We start from the raw sequence: 22,745 nt of genomic DNA on the forward strand, positions 1-22,745 counted from the left end.
TAAAATAACGTAAAATTTTAAAAATGTTTGTGATTGTAAAAAAATTGCTAATAAATTGCTTACCAGATACCACATTTGAGGCCACCTTTCGTCATTTAGCATCGATAGTATATTGGACGGACGTTTGATTATAAGATCTCTTTTGGTACGCGATTTCGCCCGCTGCTGCTCGGCTCGGTGTACTCTGTAGTCTTTCATTAGCCTCTGATGCACTTCGAGATGCGGCTCTGTCGATCTCTTCGCCACGGATCGATGCTCCATGTGAAACCAATCATCGTTTATCTGTAACAATGCGAATTGTTCTGTATGAATACCGTGAAAACATCGCCGCGATTTTCATTATTTCGAGTCCGTTAGACGAAACGAACGGGGCTAAGAAAGCCGGTTATTCATCGGCATTCAATTAGGAGTTAACGATCGTGAGCATTACCGGTAGCGATCGATTCGTCCGCTATTTTACCGTGTTCCTTAATTGTTCGCAATTTCAATGAAGAAGAAAAAAAACGAATGCGAGTATCTTTAAATGGGGAGCAATTTTGGAGTCATTGGAACGATGTATCTCGATTTGCTTGTATGTTTTACAAGCTCATTAGATGAACGTAGGAGAAAAAAACTTTTAAATATATAAATCTATTAAATATATAAACACTATTAAATATAAATGAAATATAAATGAAATTTTCACTCGAGAAAAATGTATGCAACGCATGTATTTGATTATAAAGTTATATTATAAAAATATATATTATAAAAACGTAAAATAATCATAACTGAATTTTATATGCAATGATATATGACAAGATTAGAGATCGAGAAAACATCATAGAGATAAATATATTTTCGGATAATGTAAAATCTCCCATGATTCTGCATTAATTATCGGAATTGGATTAATGCGAATTTGCATTTTCATTTTTTTCCCATTATTTCCGTGCGATGTAGACAAGATAAATGCTTGCTAAATTCTGAGTCGCGTTTATTAGGGCTGCGAAATATATCATCCTCCGACAGAAATGAAAATGTATACCGGTCATAAAACAACGGCGTTTGATGCGCAAGTTTGTTCCACCGGGTACAAAAATAAGGGTATACGACGAGAGGGTGAGATAATGATAAACGTGAAAAGTTGGAGGCCAGCTGCTACGAGCGGACCTCTTTTGCAGCCGTCTCGGGCTACCCGAGTTGTATTTTTTCATTTCCGCGCCTCTCTTCCTACACTTTTATGTTACCTTTGGATGTCGTGTATATATTTTACTTACGAAGAAACCATTACGCTACTTTTTATTAATATAAACAAGGCAGAATAAATTGAACGGCTACTTTGCAAATTCCATTGCAGAGAATCTTAATGTTCTCGTCCTTTTAGCGGGATTAAATGCTTGTCCAGACAGAACTATAACAGCAGTTCTATCATTTTTATAGATTTACTGGAAATTACTGGCATAAAAAAAATATTTAAGAAAAAAAATATTTATTACAGTTTATTATGTATTGAAATTCAAAATTATTTTCAGATACTTATCATATTAAAGTCTGTACTTCAATAAGAAATACAAAATGTGTGCGAATAATGCGAGTTTTAGATATACAGTCAATGCCGACTGAACCCATGCTAACTCCGGAACATTAAAGCAGTCTTTTAGAGATGCTTAGCGCTTTTTGCACGAACGCTTTCCCAGGTTTTGGCCGCGAACCACTCTGCTCTCGTCCATCTTCGTCGGGTAACTTTTGTTCTCGACCGGCCACTTAGGTGGACAATAATCGGGCGGACGATCCGGGCTCTTCAATCGCGGAGGAAATTCGCCTTCTTCGGCAGCGAGCCCGAACATCTTCGATAGGATCGATCGCGCTTTTCCATCGCGCGGTTGTCGCAGCTCGACGATCCGCGGAAGACAAGGATCGAGACGGCCATTTCCCTTCTGGAATATCTTCAAGCGAATCTTGTATCTCTGTCGGGTCCATTCGCCGGACGACTCGAATCTCTTTTTCTTCCTCCCCTGTTTTTCCTGCGGCCGAAATTCCCGTCTTTCGATTTTCTCACAGACGGACAAAGGAGCTTCTTGCCTCGGGGACGAGTGGACATCAGTATCGGACGATTCGTGATTGACGCCGATACTCCACATCTCCTTGATGGAGGGACACTTGCTCAACCGATACTTGAAGCTTGCCATGCTAGGACTGCAATCGCTGACGTCTGGCGTAGCGAGGTCTTTTTCCGAGGATTTCTCGACGCGACAACGTCCGTTCCTCGTCAACGTCGGAAATCGCTGGACGACTCTTCGCTTCGTCCTGTTAACAAACGCTGGGAACGAAGCAGCGGATTTATTTTCAGAGGAGATCACACGACGCGGTATATGCTTTTCCGATACACTCTTCGACGTTGTTCTCGTTCTGTCGCATCCATTTTTACTAGTACTCTTCCTACGATCCTCATGAATATCTTGAAGAGATGACGTGGAACCTCTCGTCCAAAACTTCCACGGCTCCTTCCGAGGAACAAAAATCATCGGTGAAGATTTCACAGTGGCCTTCACAGTACGAACCTTGTTTGAGCAACGATCGCAATAAGATGGCGGATTCTCGCTCCAATGTTGATATCTCGGAGGCGGAGGATCGGGTTTTATCTGCTCGTTAGTATCTGATACCGAACACGCTTTTGACATTTTATTTTTCATAGGAGTTGTTTTCTTATTCGATGTACAAATTTCTTCAGAAAATGAAGGTTTAGAACATTGTTTTGAATCTTGAGCAGTTCTCTTTGCCTTGTCTATTGTTATTTTTTCTAATTTTTCTTCGTTACAATCTCGTGGTGTGTCTGATGGACAACGTATTGCTTCGTCGCGGATCTTTGGATAAGCACATGACTTTTGCTTGCATTTGTCATAAATCTTTCTTTCCGTTGCCAGTTTTCCGCGAGCCCAGGTCTCACGCATTATTACAGTCGATTTATGGGAATCACGCTTCATTGAATCGCATTCTTGTCGATCGTTGTACGGTACAGGTTTGTCGGAGTAGATCGGGGAACTGGATTCAATCGACCGATAGTATTGTTGATGATTCAATAAGTCGCCGCAAGACTCTTGGCGGCTTTTCGCGGACATTTCTTGACAACTATGCTTGCTTTCGTGTTTTTTAGATGTCCTTTTCGCGCAAAATTCTGCGGATTGTCGATGATCCTCGATGCATCCTCGACATTTTTTCGGAACGCCATCTTTTTCACAGCTAGATTGGGTACTCTTCCATTGTTTGAGTCGCATTATTGTCTCTCGGTCAATGTTACTTTGCAAAAGTAGGCAATCATTTGGTGCGGAATCGCTCCTTCCGATATTAAAATTATGCAAGAGCGTGGGATTTGGAGCAACATATAATGTCAATAATCTTCTCGGAATCTTCAGAGGCTGATTTAATACACGAATTATTTGCAATTTTTCATTTGATAAAAATGTCGGGAGTCCAAGCAAAATATTCATCTCGCGAATCTCGCTCCATTGAGACTTTCCTTTGATAAAATTCTCGGACTCTTCCGGCAGTACTCTCGCTTTCTTAAATGAATACGGGATCGTTTTTATGGACACCTAGATGAAAAGATCGCGTATTATTTACGAGAAAAGATATAAAATTTCCAACTCATATTTAAATTTGCCTGCGTCGAAAGTTTGCTTACCGCTAAACTTATTAAATTTCTTAACAAATAGCGCTGGAATCTCAGCACTAATCTCTCTTTTATATAAACTGCACGAGTTAAATTTCTACGCTCTTTTAATAGTTTATGAATTTAGTAGTAATTTCATGAGTACTTTCGTCGGTGTAAGTTAATACTACCAGAACGATTTTACCTTGCGCCAGAAAGCTCCCAACATTTCTCCTTGAAAATTCAGAGTAGAATTTGCAGAACTGTATTTCGACTTTGTTATTTTCGCCAACGCTTTTCAAATCGATTTCTCGTGCTTGCTAAACTCGAGGTTACATTCCAGAGGTGTCATCAAAATGTTATCAAATACGATGTAGATAGATGCATCAATCCACTGGTGAAATGAATAAAAAATCGCAAGAATGATTTATTCCCGATCCGAGAAGGATACATTTGGATTTATTCAAAATTTTAATTGTTAGAATTACATTGGAAATTTCGATACAACGCGTGCTGTTTGCCTCTGAGCGACTGAAGTACGCAACGGGAGGAATTTTATCGATATTGCAATTTTCGTGCGTGTCAATGTTATATGTTACGTTCAAATGTATCCGATTTATGGAATTGTCGCGCATTACAACGTAAATGTCACGATACATCGTTCCTATCATCCCCATCCCACCCGCCCGTCCGATCTAATTTTCAGCCTCTCTCGCAAGCTCCTCTGTCCGCCGTTCGGGGATCGTTCATTGAACATCAGTCTTAATTGCCGCCAAAATTCAGAGAACTGCGAGGTCCTGCGAATTCCATTCCAAACTTTCCATTCGCGATGCCGCTGCCATGCGGTTTGGAATCCGCGGCTAAATTGCTTTAGCGGCGCGCTTCGGGTTCATCTTCGATATGTGTCCCTCGTATGCGGATGCCCCCTCTCCTCTACCTCTCCTCCTCCCGATTCAATCGATCAGATTCATTACGAGTGGCTCAGTCTCCGGGATTATCCGATTTGAGAACTTATACGAGGGCATTGATTGGCGAATTCCGTTCGGTAACTCACGGCTGAATAATATTATCATTAGTTTGTGTTCGCGCGCAAACTGCCGCGGTTGTGCCAATTCCGTGAATCTTGAATTTGTATTCAGGATTCCCGAATCATAGCGATATTGTTAGATATTTGACAATATATTACCGCGTATGTAGGGCACGGCTCTTAATTAAGTCGCTTGCGAGTGGCCGGATGGGCTTTGTATAGGAAAAGGGGAGTGTCAGTTGAATATATATTAATTAGAAATGAAATTTGCGAATTGTTCTACACGTTTTTTTTTTATACGAGATGCGATGAAAATTGCAGCACGATAGAAAAAGAGAATTATTTTCGCAGCAGGAATAAAAGCCGCGCAAAATTAAAAATCTTATAAAGCAATCGGCAAATAATTTTATTGCAGAACATCATTATTATTTTCCGCTTTACAGAAATTAAATTCACGGTGAATTCGACATTAATAATTGAACGTGCCATTTCGATGTGCATCGAACGCAGCTTTACTTTCTTAAAATATTTATAATAGTAAACGTATAATATTTTAGCTAAATGATTAAGCAATTATCCTATACTTTATAAGACACGAAGAAAATTGTTTCAATTGAAAAAAAAACAATTATTTTCACAGAAATGGAAACTGCATAAAATTAAAAATTTAATAAAATTATTAGTAATTGAATCGGCGAACAATTTTAGAATGTCGTCGTCGTTTTCCACTATCCATGTTACTGCAATTAAATTCACGTTAGACTCGACATGTCACTCCGATGTATATCGCAGCTCCAATTTCTTAAAACTCCGACGATCCGAACCCGGCCATTAGCGATTCGCAAATTGAATCCCGCGTTGTGGTGTCGCGCGCCAAGTTCCAGATTCGTGTCGCGATAATCGATCACACAATGCCGCTGGCTCCGCATCGAATCTGATTCATTAGATGCTGCGCGTTCGGCGGCGACGATGACCCATCCGATTTATTGAGTGACGCGAAAGCGTTGATTGGCGAACACCGGATTGCGGACCGCAGAAATTGTGAGCGCCCCAGGCGAAGGGATAATGTCATCGCGATGGTCCAGCACGGCGCGATACTCGCGCGATTCCATCTAGCAATTCCGCAGAGTGCATCCAGCGCGGCGAATTGACGCGCAATCGAATATCCGGTGTACAAAGGGGGACGCATCATGGAAACAGAGCATTTTGCAAGAAATTACGCCAATTTTTTCCTCGACTTCTATCACATTCTCACGTCTAAAGAATACATCCGCGAACAATTTTATGATGATTCGAATCATCTATTTTTTAAACAAGAGATATTTCCCTTTCGCTTATGAAAGTTGGATACTTTTTATATGACTTCTTTAAAAAATTTAGATTAATTTGCATAATTTATCGAAAATTTAAATCATGGATTTAAAATTAATTAAATTAATTAAATGATTTTTTTGAAAATATTTTTAGTAAAATTTGTATGATCAAATTTCTCTATATAATCAAATTTTTATATTCAAATTTAATGAAGAAACACGCGCAAAATTGATCTTTCCTATCAAGTTACAGCATAATAGACACAATCATGATCGCTTGATATGACTATTAAGCTGTTACATCCGATATTCTTGTATCACGCCATGGTTCGTTCGCGTGTTTCACAAGCTGAACATTGCCTTAATAGCCCTTCACGCTATATCGAGCGTATCGCGTATCTCGATCGATGTCAGGCGCTCGTGCGTGAAAAGTATCGGCGGTTAGATGAGACGTGCACGTGCGCCGATTTCTTTCGTGCGCCCATCCCCTAAATAATTGAACGGAAATGCCTCGCTTGCCATCGTTTCGCCGTTTTACACAGCCTGGAGAACGGTTTCCGATAATGCTGATCCAGTGCGCATATATCAAGCCAAGGTCGCACTTCCGTAAGCAATGCTTCTTCGAGGAGACCGATTCTGTCATGCAGAAGAATATCGTGCTGGATCCGAAATTCACGCGAAACTACATCCACCTGAGCCATTGTTATTGTGACGTAAATATAAGTCGGAGCAGTTTTACGCTTCCAAGTAAAGAAATTATTATATAAGTCCAAAAATATGTAGCTTCAGCTTTTTAATATCTTTTAAACGTGTTTGACTTTTCTTATAATCAATGGAAAAATAGTTTAATTAAGTATAATTAAAAATATTTTTTCTTTCTTTAAGGTCAAAAAGTCAGAATTTAGAATTCAAAGTTTAGTAAGAATATTAAATATTTTTAATAAATATTAATTTTTTAAGTGAAAATTGTAGGATTCTTTCGTGGATAATTTCATCCTATTTTTCTAGATAATTTCATCTTATTTTTCTAGATAATTTCATCCTATTTTCTAATGTTATTAACTCGTAATATCATACTACGTGCTTCCAAAATGCATCATCATTGATTATCCGCGAATTAAACACCGGTTAAGCGTTAATGAATTTCTTCGTGTATCGAAGGATTTGAGAGAAAACTGGATTATGGAAATAGTTGGGTCGAGTCACTATCAAATTAATTCTGCAACGGATCCAAAGTTGCAGCGTTTAATAAGAATTAACAGCCGCATGTCTGTTAATTCTTATTAAAATTACAGGAATGTGGCGCGAGCTACATTTGACCCTCTCTTAATATCTTTTATATTTTTAAATATTGGAGTCAAAATAAACATTGCGGCCAAAAAATACGCGAAATTTACAGTGAAAATTCGGGTTTTCGAGTATGCAAAATAGAAATCGCGGAATGTTTAATTCGAATGTAATATTGTGTTCCCCATAGTGTATCTCGTATCAGTTTACAATGTGCACCCACGTGTTTGCTACCGTGAAAAATAAATTTAACAGATTTAATCTCGCGTAAATATAACGATCAATATTTATGAGCGCGCTTTTGATAACACGTGCCGCGACATAAACCCGGGTTTGTGTTTGAAACACGTAAATTGTTTATGAGATCAACTCTGTAACAAATAAGGATTTGCTCGTTTACAGAACAGAGAAGCCGCCGGCGCCGTGATGAAAATATGAATTAATAACAATGTGCAAATTCTTCTTCAAGTAAATCGTTTTAATCGCCAAGACGTAGTTCTTAAAGACATCTCGAGAATGCGTTAAACATGTCATGAGATTTTACATTCTGCATAAAGACATTTGAAAGAATAGATATAGATGTAGGCGAGTTCGCTTTTATAACTTTATTATTGTGCATCGTTTTTGATTTTTTTCATTTATCTCCTTGCATCAAATGCAAATCGCTAGCAAAGTAAAAAGAAGAAGAGTGGGATGTTACATTACGGTAAGATGACCTAAGGAGATAAACATGAAGGACGAGAAAGTCGTGCTGAGATTTTGTCAGCGCGTTGAGGAGGATGAGAATTTGGAAGGATGAAGAAACTCACCGACGTGAGTTGCTTGAAAAAAAAAATATATTATGAAATATATCTAATTCTATACATATAATATTATTTAGAACGCATTTTAAAAATTTCCAAGAATATAGAATTAATTAAAAATTAAATCGAAATTGACTCATAAGAGCCACAAACACTTCCTTCTTTTTTATTATTAGTTTATTACAAAACTCAAATTATACAATAATAATATTTCCCCTTTTATTAGTTCCAATAATCCAATTTTGATTTAATTTTTAATTATTTAAATCCCTAATTATTAAAGATAATATTAATTATACACATTTAATGATATGTTATTAATTATATATTACATAATTACATGTTTGACGGTATGCTATTATATAATAATATAATAATAATATAATAATATAATAATATAATATGCCAATTATATATTTTATTAATATATTATATTATATAAAAAAAAATATATATACAAGATATAAACTGTTATAATTATATAATATAAACAAATATTAAAACCTCTAATGTAGTAAAAGCTACAGCTAAGTAAAGTAGCAAAGGTCGAAAATAAGATAAGAGCAAATTAGTTAGTAACTTTGTTACATATCAACTTATGAAGTTCACTTATTCACTTAGTCTATGATGCGCTATGTGTTAGAATAACACGATTAATATATATGAAAATTATCTCGACAACACGGTGGACCGACTACATTCATTCTTCCTCGTGATATACGATATATTATTTATTTGTATCATATATATATATATATATATATATATATATTGTAAAGAAAATCAATAATGCTTCCAATTTTAACTTGATTATAATAATAAAAAGAAGATATAACTTTTTTTGGCGAATTTTTTATAACAATTTTTCGGCTTCCGATTCTCCCTTATTTAAAGTTTATCCTTATGAAATGCAAGCTCGATCGCGTTCGTTTTTCTAACCGGTCGACGCGCATTAAACTGCAAATCTCGCTATCGCCGATATCTCAGGAATATTCAAAGTCTCGCTTCAACGTGCCCGACGCACGCTTATTCGGACGAGTTAAATCTCTCTCGGCAAATCGCGGTCACGTACAGAATTATCATAGGACGCGTAGATATCTTCCCTAAATGGGTGCTGCTCGTATAACATGTTCTTGTATGTACAGATTGATAAAGGATATCTCTCATAAATTCGGAGACGCGATTTCTGCACATCTCTCTTCCTCCCTCTCTCTCTCTCTCTCTCACATGCGATAATAAATTTATCTGCAATTTTTTCGTACTCAGAATTCATCTAAGTGCGCTTTGTCGCTTCACTTGCAATTTTTTCGTACTCAGAATTCATCTAAGTGAGCTTTGTCGCTTCACTATTTCACATTATCGCGTATTTTGCATGAGACCTGATAACTTATTTACGGAACGACACATCCATAAATCGATGTGTTGTCTCGATAGACGACAACGCTAGTCGAAAAAGCTCACGGGAAAGCTCTCTTATCTCGTCGGCTTTTCGTCTTTTGATGCTTGTTTAACGGGAGTTTTCTCCCCCTTTTTCTCCAAGCGTTCAAACACGTGTTGCGCGCCTCGCAGGTGCCTGACGCTTATATAAAGGCTTATATATCGATTCTCACAAGAGCGAAAATTGATCTGCTTTCCTCCTATGTGTACACTATAAGTTTCTAAATATCTCCATGTTCGGTACTTTAGCATTCAAATTTATAGAGACGTGCAATAGGATAGGAGTATTTACCTTAATGATTTTTTACCCCTTAATTTGAATGCGTGTAAATAAAAATATTAAATTTTTTGAGAGACAGTGGCAATAGAATAAACTTTCTCCTATTTGGAATTTGTTGGAGAAATATTCGCCAAAGGAGAATGAGAGATAAAAAAAGGAAATCGGGTGAAAAAATCGAAAATTTACGTTTCAACATTTTATGCAGCAAAATAGAAACAAAATTGTTTACCTTGGCTACAAATGAAACAACATCGTTAATTCTTGCCGTTACAAGCATTAATGATGTTGTTTCATTTTTGCACATTTTACAGAAAAACATACCGATCATTACAATTAACCGCTTCTCGCGAGGAGACAAAAAAGAGATTAAAATGCATTTATAAGATATGAAGACAACAGCTTTATCATGCCGTTGAACGATTTATTTTTATCTTTGTGTTCCTGAAGAAAAAAATGCAAAAGGAGAGAAATGAATTTTTACGAATTTTTATTTTTTTTCAGACTCTCGAATGAACACATCCATTCGCAATTCATTCTAAGACCAGTCAATCACCTGTCACGCGGTTGTCCGATGCACAGAATCGATTGACCGCTTACTACTGTTTCATGGAGTTCAAAACAAAACTATCCAATGTAAATTTTTTATTAAAATATTACGAGTAATGCTTGCTTTGCTATCAATAAAACATCATTGGATAATTTATAAATTTTTAGCGATTCTAAAGTAGAGATTTATCTAAAAATTCAATCTTTTAAATAGAAATAAACAGTCTTTTAAATAGAACAAAATCTATCAAAACCTATCCTTCCTTCCTTTCTTTATGTATCATTTAATATATCTCTCGATATAGAAATTTAATGATATACAATGGAAATGATGGAATTCGTAAAATTGGCTTTATGATCTAACCAGAAAAAATTTGTAAAATATTATTTTACAATAAAATATTAATTTCTTAATGTTACTTTAGTTGCCAAATTATTTTTGTTTTTTTTTTGCCATGTTTTACGCAATATTATTTTATCTTTCTGAATTTTATTGAATTTTTTTATACGTACTAATGCAATATTTCGTGCGAAAAGAAATTTTTTTGTTAGGATGTCGAATATGACACGTTTTACAATGTATCGAAAACATGTTTCATCGTGTCGTCGTCAAACGCGACCTGTCACTCGCTCGTCCTGGTTCTGATCGCGGAAATCGATTGGTCGTTTCAAAGTCCTTCATAATATTTGAAATGTGTCTCACTGACATGAATCTTTATATCTAAAACCAGACGTCGGTTCGCGCACGTGTTGTTTATGTCGTGCATTTGTTATTGACAGAAACATATCACATGACAAAAACAACCGCCCATAAAGCCGAACGCATTTCCAGTAACGTGATTTCTGGTAGCGTAATATGGCGAAACGTAAAATTTTTCATGGCTAGCAAAAATCTCAAATATTGGAAAAAAAGAAATATGGAAACAGCCGTCGATAAAAATATTTTCGAGAATTTTATATGTACACATATTTGAGGATTTAATATATACATACATACATATGTGTGTGTGTGTGTGTGTGTGTGTGTGTGTGTGTATTTACATTTATATTTATATATATATGTATGTATAAAGCATGCCGGTTTTCTATTGTATAAACCCTTTCGCAACGGAAAAATTTTTTTCTATAAAAAAAGTGAAATTAAAAAATTTAGAACTAAAGAGAGCAACCTTTAACTAACTTGCCAAGCTTTAGATACCTTTAAGCCAATTTTAATGACTGTAAAATAAAATTTAATTTAATTTTTATAACAAACATTTAGTTTTTCTACACTTTTAAACGAGATTCACAGACTCTAAAACGAAAAGAATTTTGTGTAATCAATTTTTTATCGTATCGTGCATCATGTTTCTAGTGGAAAATACGCAATGACATAATCTTATTTTATTACACAGAATTTAAATGTATCGTCATGTATCCGAGATCGCCTTTAATGATAATCGAATTTAATCCGCGCGATCCGTCGATGCTGATTAGCGGCCTGATATCTGGCCAAGCGTGCAACTGGAACATCCGGATTGGGAATAGGCCAGTGCAAATGTCCCATCGTCGCTGGTTTAGCCACAGGTATCTATATATCTCCGAATGGGAAGTTCCGCGGGACTTGCACCTATCCGCCGAGATTATTGACCAGAATTTGGACGTGCTTGACTTTGATGCATGGCTTCCGAACTCGCAAATATCCTCCGAGCGAAATGCCGCAAAGCCGCGCAAACGGTAGTTTCTAATACCGGGATTAATATAGTCTGCGGTCTATATGACGTATCGACGAGAACGTGTTAATACCGATTAGCGACACTCTAACACTTACGTTAAAGCTAAAAGCCATTACGCATTTACTTTTCTTGCTCCAATTTACTTACTAATAAACTTAATGCCACTATAATTCGAGTAATTGCTTAATTGCTTACTTAAATAACTTTAATAAACCTTCCTCTTTCACTTTTGCTTTGAATCGCGCCTCGCGTTATTAATGTGGCGATTTTTGACATAATTAATGTGACATTTTATTATTAAATCATTAATTATAATTATTTAATAATTTCGCCACACCTGTTAAATTTCTCACACGTCGGAAATTATAACGCGCGACTGCTAATTGTCCCATTATCTCTACTTTTTGTTGTGACCGAGATAAAGTAAGAAATAAATGACAAAATGATGGCTTTATTTAAATCGAGAAGCTGCGAACGTATTGACTGCACCGCTGCATTAATTAATCCGAAACACGCTAATTAAACGATGCAGGCTCTCTGTGAGAGAAATAGTGCCATTGTGGGGATTACGGATCGTCGCGACTCTTGCGTTTCGTAAGCGCGGTCGCAATTTCTGTTATCGTCGTCGCGGCAAAACGCTTCGCAAAGAGCCTGCCGTTTCGCTGCCAAATTGTAATCTCCGTCACACCAACGCTTCTTTTCCCCATTTCCTCCGACGACGCGCAAAAAAATCCGGCGAACCAGACGCTCTGGATAACTTCCAAGACCAATACCAAGTTCTTCTCGGCATCTACAGTGATGGGATATCACGGAGGCAACGGACCGAAGAGCTAGTGATGGATGTGGACGATCCACTCGGAGCAACCGTCGAAGCAATCGGCAGTTCGAACCAAACTTAGGCTACAGATCTCTAGCCTAGGACATGGGTAATGGTTTCGTGAAACGAAAATCGGTGATAGAGGAGGTAGCCTTGATAGCCATGCGGTTAGATTCGCTGAAATGAGTCGAATTAAACCAATTAATTTCAGAGATAATAAATATTTTTAAAGTCACTTGGATTAGTTGATTGCATTTTTTAATTCGATACGATTTTGAGCTTATAATTCAAATTTGCTGTGCAATATATTAACGTTATATTAATGTATCATATAAATCATCTGATCAATTAATAAATGCACATGGAGAATAGAGTAGAATGCTTTACGTGAAACAAAGCGAAGTGATTGTTCGCATAAACAGAGAGATACATCTCGTGGATTTTCCCGACTAATGTCTTGTTTATCGATGCGAAAGTATCGTTGTTATTTTTGCCAGTCGCGTAGTTTTGCGATTAACGTTGTTATCGTTTCGCGAAGCACGCCAATAAAGATCAAGAAAGTGAGGGATGAAATTTTGCGCGCGCAGCGAACAGAATGCTGATCTAAGCGACTGTTGGAGCGGATCCAGGTATTCGGTGTTCGTCACCATAAATGTGACGGATCTGCTGTAGGTGTACAACATTCTGACCAGCTCATCACGTTTCGCGTTTGGAACGAGTGTCTCATCATCATCGTACTTTACGAGAATCGTAATAATCGGTAGTCACAATGGCAATATATATTTAGTAAAATATTTTAAAAATAATACTGTCGATAAAATCGAATCTTGTTGTTGCGAATGTTTTTAACAACATTATTGAAACCACTTGAAGTAAAATATCGCGTTTTCTAGGAATAATTTAAATTTAACTTCTCTCATTTATATTAAAAGTATTTGACATTAATCAAGTGACTGAATTTTCATCTCTTCTAAATCCGATCGAATATTTCAATTTTAATCTTATGTCGCTTTACGCTGATCGAAGATGAAAGGCAACGTCATCCTTTACTGTAGTATTTCAAAAGGTATAGTCGTTTTGAGGAGACTGTCGATATACGATTGAAGAAAATATATCTGATGCAAGCGAATGATCATGGAAATTTTGCAATGAGCACATCAAAGAATAGACACAAGAAAGGAAACAATAGAAAAAAAAAACAAAGATAAAGTGTAAGTTAAGGAATAGCATGAGCGGTCCAAGAAGAGAGTTTAAAAACGGAAAAGAACGATGTATTCTTCGGGGATCTCAATCAGAAACTGCGTTTTTTTTTTCAAGCAGAAAAGAGGGTAAAGAAAAATTCAAGTATTCGAAAAAAGGAGCACTTTCCAAAGTACATAAGATCCTTTAGTGCTGTTTACGACTGTTTAAAACGCACATTTTTCGTGTCGCTGAAACATTAATGATTGCTGTTACATTTCCGTTTGATGGTAGAAGAATAACATGTTACGTTCTTGCTTAATCTTTTATTACAATATTGAAGCAGCATCAAAATATTTAATCTCGTTATTATTTATTTTATTTATATATCTATAAAAAAAGACCTTTTTCTTAACAGAATAATGCTGGATCTTATAAATATATTGTGCTTTCGAAATTTTTATGAAAAATTCTTGCTTGATATATATATTTTTAAATTGCGAAAAAATTAAAAAAATCTGAAAGATACATGGACGATCAGTCTTATTTACGAGAAACATCGCATGAAAAAAAGATTTTCGAATTGGCACAGACAGAGTTCGAAAAAGTCGCACAAACGCAAACTTATTGAAAGAAAAAAGATGAAGCCCGAATCTCCAACGAGACTCTTGATGGCAAAAATGGAAATTGACAAGGATAAGAAAACAGTTAGAAAAGTGGAAGCGGCATTTGCGAAATCCAGAAGAAGCATCTCGTAGCAAAAAGATTTCGAGCGAGATTTACGTCGTGTGCAACCCGAAAATTTGTTGCACCGACATAGGAGGTATAAGCTTCCGGTTTTCGACGACAAAATGAAAAATGTCCCGTAAAGGTCCGTAAAGAGATATATTTTTCCGTCTTCGATACGACGCTCGGGATGTCACGCGAAGCAAAGGATGTTCGCTCCAAGTCGAGCGTGATTCGATAGAGCCGTACTTCCTAAGGTCGCTGCTTTATTTGAACTGCAACGGCAGCATTACGGTAATTTTTTTTTTCTCACATCCGAACGCCGACAATGACAATATTGGCGCGAGAGATATCGCAACCACGCAGATTGATAGCGTCGCGGGGGGAACGGAAAAACGCGAAAGAAAGAAGATAATTTCGCAAAAAAACATTTCACTGGAAAACCGCGGTCATGCCGCGTGAAAGCGTCACGTCAGCTGGAAACATTGATAAACGTTCATTGTTCTGACTCGTTCGCGTTCCCGCTTGTCTCTCATCGACATCGCGTCTCGCCCCGATACGGTGGAACAGGCGAGACGGTTTCCATGGCGCGACACAATCGGACAGTTTAATTAAGAACGTCGCCGTGTGTCGCGATCGCGACCGGCTTCAAAGCGTGCTGCATACGTCTACCCAAACAGCGTTAAATTAATGTACTAAACTCGGCGATCTCTCTATCTCGCTGCCGGTTCCCTTTTAGCCGTTTTCGACACGCCGGCGTTTAATTGGAGACGCGCCATACGAGTTCGACGCACGGCGTTTTTCAATGAAAATGACAAAAGAATCGATCATGAGAGAATTTATTGTATGTACATTGAGAAAAATTGTTTGATTGTACCAACAAGACGTGTATGATTGAAGGCATTTTCGTTAAATCAAATAAGAATTTCTAATTATCATGATAAGACTCGATTTTTTATAACTAGAACGTTTAATAGATTTTACTATAAGGATTTAGTTAGTATTTTCTGGTTGGATCTATAAAATTTCTTGTTGTATTAATTTCTTTGCTTGCTTCTTAACTTAACTCGTATTCAATATTTGTCATGAAATGTATATAAAGAATTAGTATTAACATTAAATCCAAAGTATATTTTTTTTCTCTTACGAGCAGTAGTGCCAGAAAGAGGACGCTAGCTCTCTGATTGTGTGTGTTTGAGCTGCATCCTCTTCTTGCATCACTGTTTATCAGTTTAATTTCTAACGAATTAAATTTAAAATAATTTTTTCAATAATCTGGATTGAATTTATCCAATAATCTTGTTGGAATTCAGAATATTAAACAGACTTTTGAGATTAGATGGAAAAAATTTTAGACGACTTGGTGCTGGCGAGTTTAGTATTATTAACCAGAAAATTTGGTAAATTTAACAGGAAGAAATTAATCAGATTCATCTGATAATTCCTACAAGAATTCTGGTTCGTCCATTTTCCAACAAACATACTGATTGAATCTACCAGAATTCTAATTAATGCAAGCAGATTTTTTTCTCAGTGTACAAGCTATCTCGTATTTCGCTTTGTTAGAGAAAAAACGTGACGGAGATGACAAATAATTTGCTCATTTTGATAATATATTCCTCTTGATTTCCTTTTCTATACAAGTATCGTCGACAGGATTTCATCAAGCAACAATTCGTGCATCTGTCATACTTTTGCGCCGCTGAAGGATTCCGCGATTTCTTAAATCGGACGTTATGCAACTGCGGGACCAGGCTCGCGCCATTAAACTATCATTTGTTATGTACTATTAAAAATGCATTATGGTCCTGTCGCCTTGCAACTGTGACGCGCAATATCTCGCTGCCTGTCGCAGTAGGAATATTTTTATTTTTATTTTTGAAGGATCACATTTACATACCATTTACATTAAGCAAATATGTTTCGTTATTTTTGTGCAAAAAATACGACACATTATATACAACATAACTTTCATATAATTTAACAAATTTTTAAATTGATATTTTTAATTCTGAATCTTTGTTTAAACATCGCGAACAAATTTTTATTTCCTTATAATTCATTTAAATTTAAGATAAATATTTATAGATTCAAATTCGTTTTTTTCTTTTTAAAATAAAAATAATCTGGTACATAAATAGATACGATTCTTCTCGATACAATAATAAAAATAGATTTTAACTGTAAATTGAAAGTGATTGTTTCTATCGAGAGAGGGAGTCGAAAGGATTAAGATCGAATATATAAACGAGATAAGGGCAGGAACAACGTGATAAAACAAAATTGGACAGAATGAAATCACCCTGGCGTTAGATTAGAGTATTAAAGCGGGAATCATTCGTTGTCGTCCCATCGGACATTTTAGCCTCATCGAGGGTGCATTGAAGTATATAACGTAATTGGTCTCAGGGGGAATAATGTAGTGCTTCATCCAGCAGAAGAAAATAAAACGTGTCACTGTCTCGGTTGCAATTGCTATTTCGTAAATTAATACGATTTAATATATTTTGTTGGGAATTGCGAGAAATATCATTGCTTCTTTCTAAGCTCCTCTGTTTTCAATTATCCTCGTAATTGCTATATTAATTTACATTACAATGCAATTAAAATCGTACAAATTCTGAAAATTGAGCGCGAAATTAATACACATAATTGTCAATTGACACATGCAATTTATTTTTATAATTAATTATAATTGGTTTAATTTGTGAGATAAAGATTATAAGATATTTGAATTCGAAATAATATTTATATATAAAATTTATATAATTATATAAATTTATATATAAAATTATTATTACATTTATATACATAAACATGTAAAATATAAGTTTAATAATTTATGTGTGGATTTGATTTTGAAAAACATGTTTTTTTGAAAAATAACTTTTATGTATAAGAGCTTCTTGTTTTTAATTAATTTTTAATGATATATATTATATATACATATATAATATATATAAATATACATATATAAATATACATATAAATATACATATTATATTTTAATTAAATTTTAATGATACATATCAACATCGTTATTTTCATACATCTGTTTTTTTACATTTTAAAAACGTAAAAGGTGGGAATTATAACTCGCTTCGAAGGAGAAGAAATCTTCGCAGTACATCATCTCATGATGGCGTAAGTTACTTGATCTTGAGCAGGAGTTGCCGACACATTTTATAATCTGAAAGAGAAGGATCCTGTCGAAGGACGAATTGCTGGCGGATGTGCTCACGGACGGAGTGGAGAAAGCCAGAGGGAAAGTGCGCGCTTAGCAGAGAGAAGAGAATTGCGTCTAGGAAACGTGGCTTCTGGCACCCCCGAGTGACCGAGGTCGTACACGCGAAAAGGGGAAAAAGGAGAAATTCCGGAAGCAGCGACGTCGAGTCGCCTCTACGAAAAGCGTGAGAGGAAAGATCGGATTTTCGGCAGCTCGCTGGAACGAGCTTGAAATGGAAGCCCGGAAGCGAGAGCGAGGACAAGATTTCGCAAGGGTAAGGAAAAAAGACAGACGAGGAAACTCGATTCTCATCTCGAAAAGTGCACCCGAGAGAAAGAAGCCATATTCAACGATATCTTCGTGGATCAACGAACAGTATAATGATGACGTTGTTGTAATTCGAGTGAAGGCAACAATTAATAACTTAATTTAATATTCGTTTTGATCAATTGATTCCAATCGAAATGTATCGATAAAGAAAATAAAAGTTAAAGATGTCGGCCATGAAAACAAAATTAAAATACGCGACTTTAAAGAATTAATGATTTAAAAATTATAAGCATTTGATTAATTAAATAATCGATTAGAATTAATTGCCGAGTTCTAGCAAATATATACGTGTATTGAATCGTCCTTAAAAATTCAAAAAATTGTACTCAATATTTCGTTGAAGGCAATAATTTAGTCTAAGTGTTATTAAGATATCTCAAGATCTTGAATAATTACGAAGTTGTGCATTTTGTTGAAGCCCTGAAAAAAGGAGACTGACCTTTAAGAAGTTTCTGCAAAAAAAGTACTTCACATTTGAATAAAATTGTAAGACATTCGATGCGGCGATGCTTCGCGTTTAAAAGGAACGAATTAAACAAACTGGATATTAAATGAAACAAAGAGAATACCCGCATATACGTACGGCTGTTAAGAAAATCGAAAGATCAAAGTCTCAGCCGGGAATAAAAAGTTTTAAAGAACAAGGTCAAAAAAAATAGCGGAAATACGGATAATATCTCATGGTTCGCGCAAAGCGACAAGATTGTTCCTTTCGTCGAATTGCTCTTCGGGCAATTCGATAGAATTGATTGCAGAAGCGATGAAGCGCAGAGAGGGATCGAAACTTAAGACGGCAAATTGCCGAAATTACCGCCAGGATCAAAGGGGCATGCCATTAAAGTTTCCCGATTAATCGATCGCATCTCGCGCGCGAAACGTCAGCACGAGAGCGCAGATGTTCAGAATAGGGATCGCGGCCTCGGGCGTGCAATTCGCGCGTCCCAGAGACTTTGGGATGAATCTCGTGGAATTGGAAATAAGACCCGACCACCCGCGCGTTCTCCCTCCCTTCCGCGAAAAAAAAAGTTCGCTGAAACGGGCTTTAAAAATTCAAGCTCTCGCCGCTTAATCCGCGAGAAACGTCCCGGCAAAGTTTGCGGTGCATCCGAAACGCCGGCGGATTAAGCCAATATAAATTAAACTATGGAAATCGTCTCGGGTCGCCGACCACGTTCCTAGGGTCGCGCATTCTCACTTTGCGATACGTGAGCGGAAAATGTTAACGGACGACAAGAAAACGAGTTGTTTTATAATCTCCGTTTCCTCGGCTGTTTGAAATGTTAAATCCCCATCGATCGCGCATTTATCCGAGAGATGTATAATTTAATTCTCTTTATTTAACTTGAAACGAATGAATCCGAAAGCGTTAACTCCTTTCTTAATTTTTAAGCATAAAATCAAAAAGCTTTAATCAAGATTAACGAACATTAATGAAATAATATTCTACTGTGTAATGATAAAAATTAACGAAGATATATTCTGTATTAAGCGAAAATCGGAAAACGAGTATATTTCATCATCCGAGGGAGAAACGCGCCAAGAGATCTATTAATCAATCGCGGAAAGCGATGACACGAGACGTTTAAACGTGAGAAGGAGGCGAGATGTCGAATATGCATTCCGCGCGAAATCGGGGAATTCGCAGGATCCGATCCTTCAGATTCGACACAGGAGAAGAAAGTTCGGAGTGAAGAGGTAAGGATGGAAAGTTGAGCGGAGAGCAAATGGATGGCGTGCCGCGCTCATGGAAGAGTCATGAGAGACGTTCCCTATACTTTCCCGTCACTCATGTATTACGGAAAACTTGCATTCGTATGGAAAATCCGCGCGACCTGATTGAAAGGGTTCGCGAAAGCGGAGCAAGCTCGGCTCGTGAATTTTCGCAAAAGAGCATTCCAACCGGAAAATATCGGCGATGACGACGGTACTTTGCCGAGGAATCCAATAAGTGAATTTATCGCATTTTCACCTGTAGCCAAAAAAAAAATAATTTGTTAGAGACATCGGAGATTATTTCTTCAGCTAAAAAAATGTTTTCTTCCGGATGATTCAGATATAATATGTATTTTAATTTACTTGCTGGCACGAAATCCTGGCTACTTTTGCAAAGAAAATGACTTATTGGCGATAAACCAAGTTTCATGTCTCATTATGTATGTGCGGGCTTTAAGAGATTAAAAGCGTCGAGAGCGAAGAATTCTGCAACTGGCCCAGTTTCGCAATCGGTTAGCCGGGTCTCGTTTAGATTCTTTATTTGCTCGGTAAATCCCGCTGAAAAACTACAGGTGTAGCGCGGATTAGCAAATCGATAAAACATCCGAGAAATGTACCGTAACTATCGAGTCTCTTGTATTGCAATTCGTCGATCTATTTCGAAATAGATTTCCTTGTTGAAACTATACTCCATTTGCGAAATTATCGTGAATTATAGGAATAAAACAAATTGAAGAAATCTTCTGAGAGACATAAACGTGAGTTTCGCGTTCACGTGGCACTGAATAAATGTAAACACTTTCATATAATTCTCGCATACAAGTGGATAAAACACTTTACTATTTACAATACATGTTAGAGATGTTTTATAATAAATATATAATATGAATATAATATGAATTATAAAGAGAAATATTTGTGTAAAAGAAACGTTTAAGAGTTTTGTATGTTTCGCGATATCAGTGCTACTTCATTATTCGAGAAAGTATATCAGAAGATGTAGAATTTTTAAACAATTGACTTGATTCATGTGTGCTAGTTCGTAGATTGTATCGATGTCAGTGATGCGGTGCATGAAACCGAAAACAATACGAATCTTCGCTTACGCTGACGATTGTTGGCTGAACGTGGTCTACGGAATCTAACAAATCGATGGTACTGCCATTAGCTGATGAGGGCACCGTAGTTCATCAAGTTCTTCGAACCGAGATCGGAGATTACAATGTGCAGGGAGAAAAGACCGGAATAAAAAAAAATGCCAAGAAATGTCGGGAAAATAACAGGTTCATTCAAATGATAATGATAGCATGACTATTATGTCTAATAATGCCTAGACAGATGAATAGATTCGATATTGGAGAGTCGAATGACTCGATTCATTTTCCCTGGCTAACCAGGAGAATAATTTTTCTGCTGATTAATCTTATAATTATCTGAAGTTTTATTTCATTTAACTTATTTTCTAATAAAAAATCTTCTAATTTTTAATCAGTATTATAAATATTTCTCTCGTTATTATAAATATACTATAGACAGATATTATTTGTACAATATGTAAACATATTTTTTATATGTGAAATAAAAAATATATCGTTACATATAAATCAACATAACATTTTTATGTTGCCCAATATAAAGAGAGAGATTATTGCATGGTTGTGGTTTCTCGTCGCATCGCGTGGCAAAAAAGTTTTTTTATGATTTTCTAGTTTGGTTTTGAAATTATTTTTCAGCGAACCGATCAACGTTCAATTTCGCCAGCTTATATTTTTTTGTAATAGTTTCGTGTTTGAAAACCGATATATAAAATAGATAGATCAATTTTTCAGAGTATTTTAAGGTAAAAAGAAACTGAAGAGAAAGAGAAAGAGAGAAGATAGCAATTTTTTTCATTTAAATAAATTTCGTAGGAAAAATAATTGAATAAAATCACTGGAATTAAGAAAGTCTCCAGAGATGATATAATCTTAAGATGATTACTTCTCTATGAAATTATTAAATTTTTTTTTAATTTCACGGTAATAAGATTTTACGTAAAAAACGTGACAAGCATGATGTTAAATAACGGACGACTTAGTCAGAGAAACTGAATCATAGATAATATAAAATGGTTATATCAGTGTTTCTGACGTATCAAGTATTAAAAAAGAAAACAGAAATCTTGATTGCGATCCTCTTTGTTCGTTCAATCTTGGTCGAAACGAGAGATTCATATAAATCGAATTAAAATAAGTTTTACGGCCAAAGGAAAGAGTGTTGGATCCTCTTGAAAAAGGCGTGTTAAATCAATACTTGCAAGTATTGTTGCCTCTTCTCCGTGATGCTAATTATATATATATATATATATATATATATATATATATATATATATTTACTTATGTATATGTATGCTTTGATATTAATAATCTTGATAATAATAATATAATATTATGTAGATAATTATATATATATATATATATATATATATATTTTTTTTTCCTCGGATTATATTATATATTAAAAAAGGAATTAAATAGTGCGTGCACGCTTTGTAATTTTCTAGTAAAGAAATTTAAAAAATTCCGATATTTCTGTCATTTCCAGATTGCTTTGTATTTTATCTGAAATGATTTTTCTTTCTTGTTTAATAAAAATAATTATAATCTAGAAAAAAAATTATGCATAATGTATTGCATCTTTCTAAAAAAAATAGATATTATATAATTTAGAAAAACA

At 35.8% G+C, this 22,745-nt stretch overlaps 1 protein-coding gene across 1 annotated transcript in view; it reads right to left on the reverse strand.

Annotated features, from left to right (window-relative positions):
- Window positions 1-22,745, reverse strand: part of LOC105254895 (furin-like protease 1) — a 211,154-nt gene that overhangs the window by 36,054 nt on the left and 152,355 nt on the right. Inside the window, exon 4 of the mRNA XM_025410086.1 lies at window positions 64-282. Coding sequence (XP_025265871.1) covers window positions 64-282 — 219 coding nt within the window. The remainder of the gene's footprint in view (window positions 1-63; window positions 283-22,745) is intronic.

Source organism: Camponotus floridanus, unplaced genomic scaffold, assembly GCF_003227725.1.
Source record: "Camponotus floridanus strain SB8 unplaced genomic scaffold, Cflo_v7.5 scaffold3, whole genome shotgun sequence".
Taxonomy (NCBI): Eukaryota; Metazoa; Arthropoda; class Insecta; order Hymenoptera; family Formicidae; genus Camponotus; species Camponotus floridanus.